Raw genomic sequence first — 19,809 nt, forward strand, 5'->3', positions numbered from 1 at the left:
TAAGGATTCCTTTCATTTTTTTTTTTTTTTTGGCAGATGTTTTTCAAGCACCAGATGTGGACCATGTAATGTGGAGAAAGTATTGAAAAATTAGGCAAAAATCTCTGCCTTCATAGAATTTAAATTCTAGTGGGGAAAGATGAAGATGAGGAGTCATCATTATTTATCTGTTGGTGTACTATACTGTATGGTTTGGTTAAAAATTTTATTAGCATTCAAAATTTAAAATGTTCAGTTAGGTATAGAATTAAAAATCTCCCTCCACTTTCTTTTATCTATCATCCAGTTTTCTTTGGATCCAAACAATGTTAGCTGTTTCTTACATGTCTTCCAAAGGTATATTTTGTACACCTGTAAGCAAGTGTGTATACATTCATTCCATTTTGTAAAAATGTTAGTATTTTTTACTTGATTTGTATTTTTTATAGTATTAAATAGTGCTTAAAACTTATAAAAGAAGTTGTCAGCCAAGGTGATCTTTGCCTATAATAATACTAGCACCTTAGAAGACTGAGGCAGAAGGATAGCAGATTTGAGGTCAGCCAGGGCAATTTAGTGAGAACCTGTCTCAAAAGAAACAAGGGCTGAGGATGTGACTCAATGATAGAACTACCCCCACATCCCCCCAAAATTATGAAACAAGTGAGAACACCCAAAGAGAAAACATAGAAGAGAAGAAAACCATAGGGTCCTCTAACATTTTCTGATTTAGCTCTCTGCCCTTTCTGAGTTTTGGATTATTTAAAGAGCTTTTCTTTATGTGGGACTGTACCAAAATTTGTATTGTCCTACATCATCTGCCATTTCTCTGTATATGCTGGAAAAATGTGATTAAAAGCAGTGTTTTCATTTATATGCTGTAAATAAATTAATGACACGATCAGCTCTTGAGTCCTAATATTTCAAAGACTTAGGACTAACTAATGTTAAATCTTGGAAAAGCAAACAAATTTGGAATATTATGAGATTTATAATAAGTTATTAGTTTTTGGGGGGAGGCATCAGGGATTGATCTCAGGGCCACTAGACTACTGAGCCCTATTTTTTGTATTTTATTTAAAGACTGAGTCTACACTGAGTTGTTTAGCGCCTTGCTTTTTGCTGAGGCTGGCTTAGAACTTTGGTCCTCCTGTTTCAGATCCCAAGCTGCTGGGATTACAGGTGTGCGCCACCGCGCCTAGCTAGATTTATAATAAGTTAATGATACTTGACATATATGTCTGACTTCTCTCTTGGTAGTCAATTAATCAGAATATCTGCTCAGAGGGTCTGCTTGGGTTTGAATCTTTTTTCTTTTTTGGAACTGGATTGAACCCATGGGTGCTTACCCACTGAGCCATATCCCCATCACTTTGTAATTTTTGAGACAAGGTCTCGCTGAGTTGCATAAGGCCTTGCTAAGTTGCTATGGCTGTCCTCTAACTTGCAATCCTCCTGCTTCAGCCTCCTGAGTGGCTGGAATTACAGGCCCATGCCAACATGACTGGCTGGGTTTGAATCTTAACAGTAACATATGTATTACATTGCAAATGTTAGCATAATTCTTGTGTTACTAACTTAAGAATTTGTGGGTTCATCTTATGTCACTACTTTGTATTTAGCTTTTAATTAGGAAAGTCTTATTGGAGATATTAGAATACTGTAGTTAGTTTGAAAAGTTTTGAAACAAGGAGTAATGTGGACATTATGATTTTAGATCTCCAATTTTGTTGATGCATATTGAACTCTGTTGATTGAGTCATTTGGAAGAGGAGATGTGGAATATTTTTTCAATTTTGTTTTAAGCTTTATTATTTTGAAGAATGAAGCCAGATTCATTGTGCTTTCTACTGAATTTGTAATGCTTTCTGTATTGGTTGATATTTTGACTTTCAGTTAGCTTTCTCCATCAGAAACTTTCTATGTAAAGTGACCTACCTTTTTTTGGAAAAAAATTTTTTTTGGTACTGGGGATTGAACCCAGGCGTGTTTAACCACTGAGCCATCTTCTCATCCCTTTTTTATTTGGAGACAAGTCTTGGTTAAGTTGGTTAGTGCCTTGCTAAGTAGCTGAGGTTGGCTTTGAACTTGGGATCCTCTTGCCTTAGTCTCCAAAGTTGCTCCCAAGGCCTGTACCAAGATACTCACTGAGAGTGTTCTTTTTCTTTTTCTTTTTTCCACATTTTAAATCTTTGCATTGTATGTATCAATGGGATTTGTTATTTGTTCATCTATAAAATATAACAATAGAATTTGGCCTGCATTTCCCCCCTCCTTCCTGCCTCCTGTCCCTTGGCCCCTTTCTTCTACTGATCTCCCTTGAATTTTTAGAAGATCCACCCCTACTTTGTTTTCCTTTTTCCTCTCTAGCTTCCACATATGAGAGAAAGCATATGAACCTTAACTTTGTGAGTTTTGATTTATTATGCATGTTGCTTTATGACTGAATAACTCCTTTGTGTGTCATGTGTGTATGTATATGTGTGTGTATATATATGTGTGTGTATATATATATGTGTGTGTGTGTATATATATAACATTTTCTTTATTCATCTGTTGATGGACACCTAGCCTGGTTCCATAGTTTGTCTATTGTGAATTGTGCTGTTGTAAACATGAATATGCATGTATCACTGTAGTAAGATGACTTTTAATTTTTCAGGATAAATACTGGGAAGTGGTATAGCTGGGTCATATGGTATTCCATTTTTTGAGGAGCCTCCATACTGATTTCCATAGTGGTTGTACTAATTTACTATCTCACCAATAATGTAAAAATGTTCCTTTTTCTCCACATCTTCTCCAGCATTTATTATTATTTATATTCTTATGACTGCTATTCTGACTAGTGAGAGATGAAATCTCAGTGTAGTTTTGATTTGCATTGATAATGAACTTGAACATTTTTTCATGTATTTGTTGTCCATTTATTTTTCTTTGAGAAGTTTCTGTTTTATTTATTTGTCCATTTATTAGTTGGGTTATTTGATTTTTTTTTTATAAAATTTCTTTTTTCTTTTAGCTCTTTATATATTCTATATATTGATTCTCTGCCAGAAGAGTAGCTAGCAGAGATTTTCTCCCATTTTATAGGTTCTCTCTTCACATCCCTAATTGTATCCTTTGCTGTGCAGAAGCTTTTTAATTTGATGCTGTTCCATTTATTAACTCTTGTCATTATTTCTTGAGCTTCAGGGGTCTGAGATTGTTCTTAATATAAGAAGTTATTTCAGTTTGATTTTTGTTATTGTTACTTTTCTTTATTGTTTTACTAGGAAATTAAAGTCACAGAAATATAATCTCTGTTAGAGAATATGTAGTAGTAATTTTTTAAGCATTAGACATCAATGACAGCTTATAAGACTAGGGTGGTTTGTAGTTCAGTGGTAGAATGCTTGCCTAGCACATATGAGGATTGGGTTTGATCCTCAGCACCACAGAAAAATAGATACATAAAATAAAGATATTATATCCCTCTACAATGGAAAATATTTTAAAAAAAGATCTTACGAAGTATATGTAGTGAATTAAGCTTACTTAAACTTAAGTGTACGATGTTAATGACCTCTTTGAAGATTTGAGTTATCCAAAGGATTTTTCTTTTATATGTTAACATTATATATTATGTTACTTTTTCTATTTAGTCATTGAATTACAACCTAATTGTGTATCATCAGTTAGGTTAACAGTTTATTATTATTTTATTTTTTGAGAGAGAGAGAGAGAGAGAGAATGAATTTAATATTTATTTATTTATTTTAGTTTTTTTTCCGGACACAACGTCTTTGTTTGTATGTGGTGCTGAGGATCGAACCCGGGCTGCACGCATGCCAGGCGAGCATGCTACCGCTTGAGCCACATCCCCAGCCCAACAGTTTATTATTTTGTTTCTCTTATCAGCTTTTTGTACCTATTGAGGTCTAGAATATAATAAATATTTTAAAATATCTATTCAGTAAGTTAAGTCTTTGGATTTACCCTATGTAAATATATTATGTATTTGTTATCTTGAATTTAGTTGAAGAAGAAAAAGAAAGTACAGGACACTTAAATGATTTTTTTTTTTAAGAGAGGGAGGGAGGGAGGGAGGGAGAGAGAGAGAGAGAATTTTTTTAATATTTATTTTTTAGTTTTTGGCAGACATAACATCTTTGCTTTTTGTATGTGGTGCTGAGGCTCGAACCCCGGGCCGCACACATGCCAGGTGAGCGCGCTACCACTTGAGCCACATCCCCAGCCCTTAAATGATTTTTTAAAAATTTGAAATAATTTTAGGCTCAGAGAAAAGTTGTAAAAATAGAAATCTCAGGTATACCTTTCACCTGGCATTTCCTACTGTCAACAACTTTTAGACAGTACAAAGATCAAAACCAAGAAATCAAATTGGTGTAATGCTGGTAACTAAACTATAGACTATCTTTGAATTTCAGCAGATTTTCCACTAATGTCCTTGTTCCCTTTTGATATTCAGTTCAGGTTCAGAAATTGCACTTAATTGTTGTGTCTTGTTCATTTCTGATCTGTGATGGGCTTTTCCTCCTCTTTCTTAACCTTCATGCTTATGGTAAATACCTTGAATTATTTTGTAGAATTTCGTGCTATTAGGATTTGTCTGACTGATATTTTCTCTTTAGATAGAGAACAATTTTGGAAAAAGTACTGCTGGAAGGATATTGAGCCCTATTCAGTGCATCATATTGTGGGGTACAGGATGTCAGTCTAGCTTATTTGAGATGAGGTTCACTCTTGTTTGGTTAAGGTAATATCATTTTTATTTTTTATTTTTTGAGATGCAGTTTTACTGTGTTGTTTAGTGTGGCCTCACACTGTGCTCAAGTATTACTCTTGCTTTAGCCTCTTCAGTATGTGGGACTTTAGGCACTTGCCACTTCTGCAAGCCAGCTTCTGCCTCATTTCACCATTTATAAAGTTATTTTTCTCCTTATAATTAATAGATACTTTGGGTAAGATTTTTTGAAACTGCTGCTGTCTTTTTCTGATTTGTGTCCACTGATTTCAGCAGTCTTTGGTTGATATTACTTGCAGTGATTAAACTCTAAGTGATGTTTGCCTAATTTTGCTTTTCTCATTGCCTTCTATGTTTATTAGTTGGAATTTATCTATAGGGAAGAACTTTCCTGCTGGAAGTGATGTCATGTACCTATAATCCCAATAACTTGGAGGCTGGGACATTGGGATCTCTTGAGCCCAGGAGTTCAAGGCCAGACTGGGCTAGGTAGTGAGACCCTGTCTTAAAAAAAAAAAAAAAAAAAAAAAAAAGATAAAGGAAGAGCTGTCCCTTTTCTACATTTATTTATTTAGTAATTTTTTAATCAGCTTTGAATTACAGACATTTGTTTTACTCTGTGGTTTATGATCTAATACTATCACTATTTTGTTGCAGAAATTGTTTCGGGTTTGGCTTTTAGGTTAGCTGTTTGTCCTTTTTGTGTAGTACTAGGTATTTAATCCAAGGGTGCTCTATCATTGAATTACACCACTGCCTTTTAGAAGGCGAAAGATTTATATGATCTGAAGAGAAACCAGAGTATATACCACAGTCTTTAAAAAATTTTTTGTTTTGAGACAGGATCTTACTAAGTTGTTGGGACTATTCTCAAACTTGTGATCCTCTTGTCTTAGCCTCCCAGGTTGTTGGAATTCTAGGTTTGTGCCCCTGTGCTTGGTGCTGTTTGTTCTTCAAGTGTGTCGCCATTCTCTTTTCCTTAGGAAAACACTTTTTTTTTGTACCAAAGATTTAACCCAGGGGTGCTTTACCACTGAGCTATATCATTAGTCCTTTTTTATTTTGAGAGAGGATCTTGCTGAGTGACTGAGGGTCTGGTTAAATTTCTAAGGCTGGCCTCCAATTTACAATCCTCCTTTCTCAGCTTCCCAAGTTGCTGAGATTTCAGGCATGCATCACCACATGCAGCTAGCAAACCACTTATTTTCGGGCATTGTAAGATATTTTAAGTTCAACTTGTGTTTTTTTTTCTGCCCCACTTTTGGAATTTCTCACTTTTCCAAGGTGCTCTGTTTTTTTTTTTTTTTCTTTTTGGCGCAGTATTGAGTATGGATCCCAAGTGCTCTTAACCACCGAGATTCATCCACAGTACTGAGGATTGAACCCAGGCTCATCTAAAGGCCTTTTTCTTTTTCTTTTTTTTTTGTTTCAAGATGGAGTCTTGCCAAATTGTTAAGAGTATAATTGACTGAAGCTGGCTTTGAACTTGAAATCCTTCAGCCTCAGCCTCCCAAGTCCCTGGGCTTACAGTTATACATCACTGTGCCTGGCTTCCTGATTATTTAATTGGAGAATATTATTTAGAGAAGAAGATCTGGACTTTGTATGCTTATTGCTACTCGATATCGTTGCTCTAGGTCCTTCTAGTGGACAGAGTTAGAAATATAACTGTATTAATCCATGCATACACAAATATCTCTGTTTATTTCTATATCTTTTTCTGTGTACGCAGGCGTACATTAGAAACCATGAATTCACATTCATGTAGTCCCAACTACATGGGTGGCTGAGTCAGAAGAATCACAAATATTGGAGACTAGTGTAGGAAACTTTCTCAAAATAAAATAAAAATGGTCTTGAGAGATAGATGAATATATAAATAAACAAATAAAATAACAAAGGTTAGGGATGTAGCTCAATGCTTACCTAGCATGTAGACGGCCCTGAGTTTAATCTCCAGTATCACAAAACAAAACCCATGAGTTCATCCTGATACCTTTAATTCCAGTCCAATACCACAGGATTTATGCTGGCTTCCCCCTTCATTTGTAGCTGCTTTTCTTTCTTTCTTTCTTTTTTTTTTTTAAGAATGTTTTTAGTTATAGATGGACATAATACCTTTATTTACTTATTTTTTTATGTGTTGCTAAGGATCTGAGTGCCTCACACATTTCAAGCGCTCTATCACTGAGCTACAACTCTAGCCCTAGCTTCTTTTTTTTTAACAGTGGGAATAGAAAATACTTCTCTGATTATCACAGTAATGATATAAGTAGCACAAAGTTACCAAAATAATGAGTAATATGATGCAACAAAAAAGGTTCTCAGTTAGTCCTGAGCCTTAAAAAATTTTAAGCTCTTTCTCAAAACATTTCTTTTTGATTTGGTAGAGGACTATTTGAACTAAAAGTAATGACATTTTGTCTTCATAGTTCTAAGTATTATTATGATTAGTAAGAATTCATTTACCCAGGTATGGTGTTACATGCCTGTAATCCCAGCGGCTTGGGAGGCAAGACGGGAGAATCTCAAGATCAAAGCCACCTTTAGCAACGGCAAAAGGTGCTAAGCAACTCAGTGAGACCCCGTCTCTAAATAAAATACAAAAATAGGGCTGTGGATGTGGCTCAGTGGTTAAGTGCTCCTGATTTTAATCCATGGTACAAAAACAAGACAAAAAAGACGGATCCATTTAAATTTTTTAAAAATATTTATTTTTTAATTATAGGTGGACACAATCTTTATTTTTATGTGGTGCCGAGGATCAGACCTGGTGCCTCACTCATGGTAGGCAAGCGCTCTAACTCTGAGCAACAACCCTAGCCCCCATTTAAAAATTTTTAGAGAGCACTTTGCACTGAGATTTAGATACCTTTTCATGCATCAGCATTTTTATACATTTGATCTAGATTTTAAGCACGTACAATAAGGGCAGTCTTTTTAATTTTGATAAAATACACATAACATAAAATGTATTTTTTAAGTTGTTGATAGACCTTTATTTTATTTGTTTATATGCAATGCTGAGAATTGAACCCAGTGCCTCAGACATGCCAGGCAAGTGCACTACCACTGAGCCCCAGCCCCAGCCCCAAATATATGGTTTTAATCATCTTTAATTATATAGCTCAGTGATATTAATTACATTTCCAGTGTTATCCTGACCACCACTATTTCAAAACTTTGTAACCATTAGCTTTCCATTTCCTCTCCCCACATTATCTAGTAACCTCTAATCTGTCATCCACAGAGGGTATTGAACCCAGGTATACCTCAATACTTTTTAATTTTTTTTTTTTCTATTTGAGAAAGAATCCTGCTAAGTTGCTGAGCCTGGCCTTGAACTTATGATCCTCCTGCTCCAGCCACCCAAGTAACTGGGATTATAGGCATATGGCACTCTGCTCATGTGTCTTTATGAATTTGTCTTTTCTAAGTACCTCATATAAATACTTTCACAAAGAATTTGTTCTTTTGTGTCTGGTTTTATTTGACTTAGTGTCCTCAAGGTTCATCCATGGTAGAACATGTATCAAAATTTATTCTTTTATGGCTGTAATATTCTGTTGTATGTATATACTGCATTTTGTTTATCCATTCACCTGTTGATGGGCACTTGAGTTGTTTTCACCATTAAGCTATTGCAAGCAGTACTGATGTGAGCATTGGTGCATGCATAGCTATTCCCTTCTTTCAGTTCCTTTGAGTATGTACATAGGAGTGCAGTTACTGGGTCTTATGGTGATTCCGTGTTTAGCCCTTTGAGAAAACCTCACTCTTTTCCAAAGTGGATATACTATTTTGCATTCCCACCAACAATACATAAGTCTTCTGATTTTTCTCTTATTTATTTTCATACTAGGGGTTGTACCATTTTTTTGAGACAGGGTCTCACTAAGTTGCCTAGGTTGGCTTCCAACTTAAATTCCTCCTGCTTTAGGTTCCCAAGTTACTGGGATTGGGTTCCAGTTTCTCTACATGTTGCAAAACATTTGTTGACTGGAGAACACTTGTTTTCTGTTAGTTTTTTAAAAGTAATAAATATGTAAGTTGTAGATGGACACAATACCTTTATTCCACTTATTTATTTTTATGTAGTGCTAAGGACTGAAACCAGTGCCTCACACGTGCCAGGCAGGTGCTCTACCACTGAGACACAACCTCAGCCCTCTGTTAGTTTTATTTATTTTGTTGTGTTGGGAATTGAACCTAGGGCCTTCTGCACACTAGGCAAGCCCCTCTATCACTGATCTAAATCCCTAGACCTGATTTGTTTATTTTATGTAATCACTGTCTTACTGGGTGTGAAGAGGTATCTTGTTATGATTTAAAAGAAATTTTTATTAGATGTTGATGAACCTTTATTTTATTCATTTATTTATATGCAGTGCTCAGAATCAAACTCAGTGCCTCACACATTCTAGACAAGCACTTCAGCCTCTCATTATGGTTTTGATTTGCATTTCACTTATGACATGGACTGTTGAACACCTTTTTACTCCTTTTTTGTTTATTTTATTTGGAGAAATGTGTTTTCCATCTATTTTTTTTTTAAGAGAGAGAGAGAGAGAGAGAGAGAGAGAGAGAGAGAGAGAGAGAGAGAGAGAGAATTTTAATATTTATTTTTTAGTTTTCGGCGGAAACAACATCTTTGTTGGTATGTGGTGCTGAGGATCGAACCCGGGCTGCACGCTTGCCAGGCGAGCGTGCTACCGCTTGAGCCACATCCCCAGCCCCTCCATCTATTTTTTTAATTGAGTTGAATGTTTTTGTTGTGGATGAGTTGTAGGAGTTCTTTCTCTATGGATTCTGGATATTAATCTGTTCTAAGATACGTTTTGCCAATTTTTTTTTGTCATTCTGTGGGTTGACATTTTATTCTCTTGATAGTGTGATAGTGTTTTTTTTTGTTTGTTTGTTTTTTTTTAAAGGCAGATTCTCACTATATTGCCTAGGCTGGCCTTGTCTGGGCTCAAGGGAACCTCCTGTTTCAGCCTCCTGAGTAGCTGAGATTTTAGATGTACACCACTGAGCCCAACTTTGATGCATGAAAGTTCTCTAGTTTTTTTTTTTTTTGTACTGAGGATTGAACCCAGGGGTGCTCTCAATCGTTGAGCCACATCCCCAACCCTTTTTTATATTTTACTTAGAGACAGGGTCTCACTGAGTTGCTAAGTGTCTCTCTAAATTGCTGAGGCTGGTTTTGAACTTTTTTTTTAAATTTATTTTTATTTTTTAGTTGTAGTTGGACACAACACCTTTATTCCACTTGTTTATTTTTGTATGAGGATTGAACCCAGGGTCTCCCACGTGCGAGATGAGTGCTCTACCGCTGAGCCACAACGCCAGCCCTTGGTTTTGAACTCTTAATCCTCCTGTGTTTGCCTCATGAGCTGCTGGGATTACAGGAGTATACCTCTATACAGGGCATTCTGACGAAGACCAATTTATCTATTTAACTTTCTTTTTTTGTCTAGGCTTTTGTTGTTAAGAATCATTGTTAGATCCAATGTCACAAATGTTTTTTTCTTCGTTTCCTTCTAAGAGTTAAAAGTTTTAACTCTTAGGTTTATGTATTTGATTAATTTTAAGTTAATATTACATATAGTGTAAGTTAAGACAGGATAGTATATTTTGCATGGATTTTCAGTAGATGGTTTATGTTGGCACTTACAAATAGATACTTCAAACTTTGACTAACTTAGATGTTAAATTTTAGAAAGCTAGGACAAGGAGAGAATATTCAAGGACGATGAAGGAATTGTGTAGCACTCTGTTTTTCTTTTTCTTTTTTTTTGGGGGGGGTGGGTTTGGAATTGAACTCGGGCACTCAACCACCTAGCCATATCCTCAGCCCCATTTTTTGTATTTCATTTAAAGACAGGGTTTCACTGAGTTGCTTAGCGCCTTGCTTTTGCTGAGGCTGGCTTTAAACTTTTGGTCTTCTTGCCTCAGTCTCCCCAGCCTCTAGGATTACAGGTGTGCACCACCACACCCTTGTATAGCATTCTGATTAAAAGGTTTGTATTTCTTTTGACCCTAAACAGATAAACATCAAAATGAGTTGCTAGTACATGCCTTGATGCTGCATACCTGTAATCTCAACAATTTGGGAGATAAGTCAGGAGGATTGCAGGTTCAAAGCCAGCCTCGACAATTTAAGGAGACCCTGTTTCCAAATAAAAAAAATATTAGTTATATAAATCAGAGGTAAAGTGCCCTGGGTTCAGTCTCCAGTACCAGTAACAATAATAACCATAATGTCATTGCTTTTGAGAAATGAAATGAAGAAAAAAACTTCTTTTTTAAAAAACATTTTTTTTAGATGTTGATGAACCTTTATTTTATCCATTTATTTATATGTTGTGCTGAGAATTGAACCCAGTGCCTCACAAATGCTAGGCAAGTTCTCTACCACAGAGCTACAACCCAGAAAAGAATTTTTAATAGGAAATGTGCTGTGAGCATAAAGTAAGAGTGACAGCATAAAGTAAGAGTGGCAGCATAAAGATTTCATCTAGGTATGGTGAAAGATACCTGTAATACCAGCTGCTTGGGAGGCTGAGAGGCAGGAGGACCCCAAATTCAGAACCAACCTCAGCAACTTAGCAAGACTCCAAGCAACTTAATGAGACCCTGTCTCAAATAAAAAATAAAATGGATGTGACTCTGGTTTAGCACCCCTGGTTCAGTTCCCCAGTATGAAAAAAATTAAAATATAAAGGATTTCAGCAGCAGTACAATTTTGATCTTTATTATTGAAAAGCATGAGTGGGAAAGTAAAATCTGCAGAGAAGAATAGAAGATAATAGTACTTTATCTTAGCATTGCTGGGTAAAAATAGTTTTACATTTTTTATATGGAGAAATGCAACAGTAACTAGCCTAGGGTTATAGCATAACTGACAACCTATTTATATTATTAGTTTTTAAATCCACTACTTTTTTTTTGAGAACAGCATATTTTTCTTAGGGTTTGTTGGCATCTAACAGAATCTTCTTGGACCACCCTAAGACAACCAGCTCTTGAGTGACACATTCTTCTAGAAGGCTGCATTATCATTTATTTCCTCTGAGCCAACTCTAGTTTCTAACTGGCAAGTAATAAAAAACACAAGAGAAGTCCCTTAGTAAGGGCCTTATAGTAAAGTTAGATAGATCTAGGTACAAATTTGCAGGTTTGTTAATTAATAGCTATATATAAAAGTCTATTTCTTTATTCATTTTTTTTTTTTTTTGCAGCATTCAGGATTGAACCCAGAACCTAGCACATGCTAGGCAAGAGCTCTAACACTCAGTGATCTGAACTTCCAGCCTAGTCTGTCTGTCTTGTCTATCTCCATCTGTCTATTTTATTTAAAAAATTTTTTTGATGGGGTGGGCAGTATAGGAGATCAAACCGATGGTTTGTGCTTCCTTTGCATATATTTTACCTTTGAGCTACTTACATCCCTATCCTTTAGCTGCCCTCCCCCTCCTTATTTTTTGGTACCAGGGATTAAACCCAGGGGCATTTAATTACTGAGCCACACCGCTTTTTTTGTCTTTTATTTAGATACAGGGTCTCACTGAGTTGTTTAGGTCCTCCCTGAGTTGCTAAGGCTGGCTTTGAATTTATGATTCTTCTGCTCTCAGCCTCTTTAGCTGCAGGGATTATAGGTGTGTGCCAACATGCCCTGTCTTTAGTTTCTACCTTTAAAATGGGTAGAATAATAGTAGTTATCTTAGGGTCAGTATGAGAAATTAATTGAATAATGTGTTAACTTGGTTTCTAAAATATATGTGGTTGCTATTATTACTGTTACCATTAACAACTTTGTAACTGGACATTGCCATGCTGATGGTGAAGAATGGGTAGAGTATGTCCTGCTTCATGTCCCTCCTATGGAAGAATTAGTAGATGTCAGATTTGTTTTCATGACTTACTTTGTTGAATTACCTTTATCCTTTATTGTAAGGGACACTGAGTGAAAGGAGAGAAATTTAAAGTGTTTATGTCCATACTGGAAGATGGTATTTTAAACAGAAGATGTCAGCAAAATTCTAGAGGAATAATTGATATATTCCTGGCTTAGCTGTATCACTTTTTAAATTATTCTTCCATGTGTGTCTTCTATAGCAATGTTAGGCATAAGTAGGAATTATTATATTACATAGAGGCTGGCATGTAGATAAATTTGTCCAGAACAAAGAACCAGTTGAAAAGTAGTAATAATAAAAGCTAATAAGAATTGGAAGGTGAGTCAAAGACCGAATTTTGTTACAGTCAATAAAAAACAACCAACAAAAAAAGAAACTCTCTGTAGTGTTGTTCTCCTCCTTACAAAAAAAGCAGCATGCGTGACAGAATAGGCTTGCCTACCCGTGAGGGGACTCTGACAAATTCAAGTTCTCTCCCGGGATCCAAGACTTACTTTTTTGTGATTCTGGGTTTCAATCCATTCATATCCCCACTCCTTTTTTATGTTTTATGCTGAGATAGGGTCTCTTTAAGTTGCTGAGACTGACCTGGATCTTCGGCTTCTGCTGCCTCAGCCTCCTAAATTGATGGGATTATAGTCATTTCACATAGCACCTTACAGTATACTTTTTTCTTAAGCTTTGTTACTTTTATGTGCTTTATTATCTATATTTATGAAAATGTTGATGATGATGAAAAGATTTTTTTACCCTCTTATTCTAGAAAGTTGCAAATATACACACAAAAATGAATGATATAATAAACCGCCATATACCTGTCATTGAATTATCAACTCATGAATGTGCTATTTAATATTTTTTAATATTTATTTTTTAGTTGTAGTTGGACACGATCTTTATTTTACTTATTTATTTTAAGTGGTGCTGAGTATCGACCCCAGGGCCCTGCATGTGCTAGGTGAGCGCTCTACCGCTGAGCCACAATCCCAGCCCTATGTGCTGTTTAATTTGAAGCCAACTTGAGAATATCATTATATCTGTAAACATTTAGAATGTGTCTCTAAGAACTTTCATTTTTAAAAAAGACTCAATTTTTATAAAAAAATAAAAATTAATTTCTTAAGGTCATTAAATGTTCTCCCAGTTTATATTTAGTTTTAATTATTATTATTATTATTTTGGTAATGGGGATTGAACACAGGGCACTTAGCCACTGAGCCACATTCCTCATCCTTTTATTATTATTATTTTTTACTTTGAGATAAGGTCCTATAATTTGCTTAGGGCCTTGTTAAATTGCTGAGGCTGGCATCAAACTTGTGGTCCTCTTACCTCAGTCTCCCAAGTTGCTGGGATTACAAGCATGAATCACCATGCCTGGGTCAATTTTTAATTTTTAATTTAGCAGTGCTGAGGATTGAATCCAGGTTCCAGAATTTAAATTTGGTTTATATTTGGTTTCAAATAAGGTCAGTCACTGTGATTGATTAATGTGCCTTTTTATTTTCCTTAATTTGTCACTCCCCATGTGCATACAATTTATCTGTTAAAGAAATCCGATTATGCAGTAGTTTCATACATTATGGGTTTCACTGGCTTGCAGGTTGAAAGATAACACTACTTTCATGTGTAATATGTATAGCATAGAAGGCATTCAGACAGTCTTTAATAAATGGGAGTTGTGGATAATATTATTGCAATTTCATTATCAGTAAACACATAGCAGTTCTAACATAGCCTATGTTCTCAAACCTTTAAACTTTTGAGAAGACTCAATGTCATGTCAAACGTGTTAGAGTATATCTGAGCACAGCCAAACAATGAAATGCTATAAGGTTAAAGAAATTATTTATATGTTAATATGGCATACTTTCTCCAGAATACTCAAATGAAAAAAAAGCAGAGTACACAATAATATAAAGAGTATAGTGCCATATATATAATATATGAATGACACACTTCTAGGAATTCAAATTTATTGCCTCTTATGTTGGGAGAAGTTGACTAGACTATCAGAATGGGAAGGAGACTGAGCTTCAAAATTTTACACTAAGGGACACAAGAATGTACCTTTTCTCCCATCTAGTCCCGTCAAATTGCTCTAAAATTGCTAGTAGGATTTGAAAATAGTTAGTAAAACTTAACTACTCAAAGTTTAACAAGAGTTACATAAGTCTTGTTTATGTAATTCACTTTTGTAATTATTAAATTGATAATCATGAATATTTAGAAGTGATGCTGTGAGGGCTGGGGATGTGGCTCAAGCGGTAGTGCGCTCGCCTGGCATGCATGCGGCCTGGGTTCGATCCTTAGCACCACATACAAACAAAGATGTTGTGTCTGCCGAAAACTAAAAAAAATTAAATATTAAAATATTCTCAAAAAAAAAAAAAAAAAAAAAAAAAGGATGCTGTGAGAATCTAATTTAGTGTTTTCAAATGTAATAATTTTACATATCTATAATTAATGTTGGTGTAATATTTTCTGGGAAAAATTTATTAAACATTCATTTTCATATACTTATTTTTTAATATTTAAAAATTTGGGCCTGGGGATGTGGCTCAAGTGGTAGTGCGCTCGCCTAGCATGCGTGCAACCTGGGTTCGATCCTCAGCGCCACATACAAAGATGTGTGTCTACCGAAAACTAAAAAAAAATAAATATTTAAAAAAAAATTTGGAGCCTATATATATTATTTATTTATTTTGTACATATTTAGTGTCTGTAATGTTCATGGGCCTTAGCCTTATGTGCAAAATGTTTTAAAAACTCCATCATTGCAAGAGTAGAACTCAAAAGAAAGCTAAAGGATATTTGAACTTTGCAGATACTTCATGGGACACAATCTGATTGGGATGAGAAATCGGATGTGGTCTCTAACAAGGCACAAGAATAAAGAACAAGACTCATAGTCATACACCCTACTACTGTTTCAGTTGATGATAGGCTATGTATAAAATGGTGATCCCCTAAAAATTATATTGCCTAGTGATATAATTATATTTAATTTAATATATATATTAAATATATATTATATTGCCTAGCATCTTAGTTTGTATAAGTATACTCTGATATTTACACAACAGAATCAACAAAAGATATTTCTCAGAACATATCTCTAATGTGAGTGTATGTTCTGAGTTGTCTAACAGCCTAGAAAGTGGAAAATAATGCAGTGGTTTTGGTTCTGTTTCTTTCTTTGCCATATCTCTTTTATATCCTTATGTAAATTCTCCATGAATATATTATCTAAACAATTGCAAGAAAATGAAGAAACTGAATTGTTTATTTATGAACTTTCTAGTGGGCAAGGAGAGAATATAAACTTTCAGCATATTTGCTGCTGTTGTTTTATTAGTTTTTAGTGTTTCACCAAGCTGATAGTCTGGTTCTTTTCTCTTTGGCATCCAGATTTTTCTACCCCTCCAAGCATGGATATTACTGCATTTGTACCCATTCAACCATAAGTCTTGGTCTCAGCAGGAAAGTGTCAGAGTGGGTCAATAAAGATAAAGGCAGTCTCTGCAAACATTAAAATAATTTACAAGCATGGTGTATATTAATATCCCATTTTTATTTGGTACTGGGCCAGGGTTTTGCACATGCTAAGCAGGTGCTTTACCAATGAACTACATCCTCGGCCCTTTTTTAAGATTTCATTTTGAGATAGTCTCTCTTTAAGTTGTCCAGTCTGGCCTTGAATATGGAATCCTCCTGCTTTATCCTCTCAAGTAGCAGGGATACAGGTGTGCACTTCCTTGCCTGGCTAATATCCCATTTTTATAAGGAATGAAAACAAATGTGAAGGAAACATTGCCAATTTTTTGGTACGTACACACACACACACACACACACACACACACACACACACCCCAAAACAACAATAAAACAACCAATCCCTATTCAAGAAACAGATAATTTTGTTTGGAATTATTAAATGATCTATTGAAGGTAAGCATTGCGTTCTCATGGTGATAAAATCTTTAGGGGATCACCATTATATATGTAGACCATTGTTGACTGAAGTACAGTTATGGGGTGAATGATTGCATGTGAGTCTTGTTTTTCATTCTTGTGCCTTAATAGGGACAACATCATAGCATATAAACAGCAACTTACTAAGCAAAAGTGAGTCCAAGAAACCAAGAAAGTTTCTTTTTTTTTTTTTAAAATATTTTTTAGTATTTTTTAGTTGTTGCTGGACACAATACCTTTATTTCACTTATTTATTTTTATGTGGTGCTGAGGATCCTACCCAGAGTTTTGCATGTGTGAGGTGAGCGCTCTATCACTGAGCCACAACCCTAGCATCCAAGAAAGTTTCTTAAAAGCAGATGGGCTTGGATTGATTCTGTATATCAGTAGGTGTTAGGTGAATGGGTGGAGGGGAGTGATAAAGAAAAAAGAGATTTTTTGAGGAAAAAAACAATAAAGGTAACCTAGGAAGTATATGAGTCAGCCTGTTATGTTCAGTGATAGCTAAACAAAGATAAGTCACTGAATTGTGATGCCAAATGGGATCCCATGAGAGGAAGCTGTAAAGGTGCTTTAGACTGAGGTCAGATCATGGGAGTTTGGTGTATCACCATGCAAATGGACCTAAATGCTATATATAGTGGGAAACATCAAATGGCTTTATGTAGGAAAGTGACTTTGTCAACTTTCTGGTTTAAGTAGGTTATTTTTGTGTCTTTGATAAGGGCAAGTCCTGAGGTGTTAATTTGAGCTTAAAGTTTTTGTTTTTTGGGGGCATTGTGATGCATGCCTTAATTCCAGCTTCTTGGGAGGTTGAAGCAGGAGGATCACAAGTTGGGGGCCAGGGCAACCCTTTGTTTTTTAATCCCTGTAATCTGCAGAGCCTAGAAGGGTGCCTTGCAAAGAGTGTTTCCTAAAAATGAACAGTAGTATAAGAGTTGAGAGCACAGGCTCCTGAATCGTGATGTCATTATTACATAGTTCTGTGACCTTCAGCAAATTTCTTAATCTTTCTGTGACTCAGATTTCTTATCCAGAAAATAGGGAGAATAGCAGTACATACTTGTCAGATTGTTGGGGGACTTAAAATGTTTATTAATACAATGCACTGAGGACAATGCTTTTGGCTCATAGTAAGCACTACATAAATACTAACAACTGTCACTATTTCTGCCAAGAGCTTGATCCCAGAGCATATGTAGTGTACATAGGAATAGATGGATTTAGGAAACACTTAGGAGCACAGTAGTTGGATAGGATGAGGTAGATAAGGGAGAGAAGGTGTTAAGATTAATTCACATGGACTGGGGATGTGGCTCGCCTGGCATGCGTGCGGCCCGGGTTCGATCCTTAGCACCACATGCAAAACAAAGATGTTGTGTCCGCTGAAAAAATTAAAAAATAAATATTAAAAACTTTTCTCTCTCTCTCTCTCCAATATATATATATGTATATGTATATAATATATATACATATATAATATATATGTATATATATTTAAAAAAAGATTGATTCGCAGATTTAGAGGGAAGGAAATTTGTTAAGTTTTCCCACCTCTTAACCCAAATATACAGTGAGACCTCTGCTGATCCATTCTTGATAGTACAGGTATGAGATTAAGGCCAGGAGGTAGACTTTGGTATGTTTCTGTTTCTCTGATGTGCTGAGAAAGATTTAGAATCTGGCTTGAACCAAGTTTCTATAACCTTGGGATAACTTTGTTCCAGAAACCAAGTAATTGCTAAATATAACTTGTCTACCGGGCAGGAGTCTTCTACCTTCCCTATAGGCCCATCAAATGTACTTGACTCTAGAGTTCCATGCTAGAGCTGTGCTTTTTGTTATAGGAGTGGGGACCACATACCCCAAGAAACTGAGGAGCTTTAAGAATTTTGCTGCAAACCTGACATTTCTTTTTAATATTTATTTTTTTTACTTTTTGGCGGACACAACATCTTTGTATGTGGGGCTGAGGATCGAACATGGGCTGCATGCATGCCAGGCGAGCGTGCTACTGCTTGAGCCACATTCCCAGCCCCCTGACATTTCTTTAAAATCTTTTTTTAAAAATATTTTTTTTAGTTGTTAATGGACTATTTATTATTTATTTATTTGTTTATGGTGCTGAAATTGAACCCAGTGCCTCACACATGCTAGGCAAGCACTCTACCACTGAGGCCCAACCCCAGCCCCTCTTTAAAATCTTTTAATCTTAAAATTTCAGGTAAACTTTGCATTTTACTCTACCATTCATTTGTTTGTTTTAATATAAATGTAAATTTCTTTTCTCATCATACCTAAACTGATGTTCCAGGAAGATAAACCCTTTCATTTTCTTGTGTCTTGTGTACAGAACATCCTTAAGTCTAAGGAGTGTGAGTCACAAGGATTTGTGTCCAAAACCGGTTTTAAATGTCTCCTGCATATTTCCCATGATGGGAGGTGGCTTTTTGGTTAATGGGGTCCTAACTTTTACTCAACACTATTAAATTATTATTTGTGAATTATCTGTGAATCATTATTTGTGAATCTTTTGAAATGGAACCTTTGATCATTCTACAAAATTCCTAAATGAAAAGACGATAGCCAACATTTTTTGTGTCCTTACTGTGTTCCAGTTTCTATTTCTACTCCTTTCATATATCATGCAGTTTAATTATGTTGTGCTTTAAAAATAACTATTGGAGATGGTAGAATTCATGCTATTATTATTATTATTATTTTTTATCAACAGATTTCAACACTAAACTTGCACAATGTCTTTGAAACCAAGAGTAGTAGATTTTGATGAAACATGGAACAAACTTCTGACTACAATCAAAGCAGTTGTCATGTTGGAATATGTCGAAAGAGCAACATGGAATGATCGCTTCTCGTATCCTTTTAGTAGCATCTTGATAAATGTTCTAAAATTAATAAACTTACTGAAAAATGGAAATAGGTTTAAATTTATTGAACTGGGAGAACTTCCACTGTAACTGTTTCCAAATATATCATCGTTTACCTTTCCAAGTTTATCACCTCTTTTGTGGCAATCAGTATTTTATAACCTTTCATTTAACAAATACTTCGTGAGTATTTAATAATAATTGATTGGTTGATTTATAGTGGGGCTTGAACCCAGAGGTGCTTAACTACTGAGCCTCATCCTCAGCCTTTTTTATTTTTTATTTTGAGATAGGGTCTCAC

The 19,809-nt window shown here is 35.4% G+C and overlaps 1 protein-coding gene across 4 annotated transcripts in view; it reads left to right on the forward strand.

Moving 5' to 3' along the window:
* Positions 1-19,809, forward strand: part of Cul2 (cullin 2) — a 94,678-nt gene that overhangs the window by 3,246 nt on the left and 71,623 nt on the right. For 3 of the 4 annotated variants that reach the window (XM_078023398.1, XM_005330838.3, XM_005330837.3), the window contains exon 2: positions 19,355-19,495. In XM_078023398.1, coding sequence (XP_077879524.1) covers positions 19,377-19,495 — 119 coding nt within the window. In that variant the 5' untranslated portion in view covers positions 19,355-19,376. Of the gene's footprint in view, positions 1-4,625; positions 4,739-19,354; positions 19,496-19,809 lie in introns of those variants that run through there. The other variant, XM_021730215.3, reaches the window with a different exon arrangement.

Source organism: Ictidomys tridecemlineatus, chromosome 10 (assembly GCF_052094955.1).
Source record: "Ictidomys tridecemlineatus isolate mIctTri1 chromosome 10, mIctTri1.hap1, whole genome shotgun sequence".
Lineage (NCBI taxonomy): Eukaryota > Metazoa > Chordata > Mammalia > Rodentia > Sciuridae > Ictidomys > Ictidomys tridecemlineatus.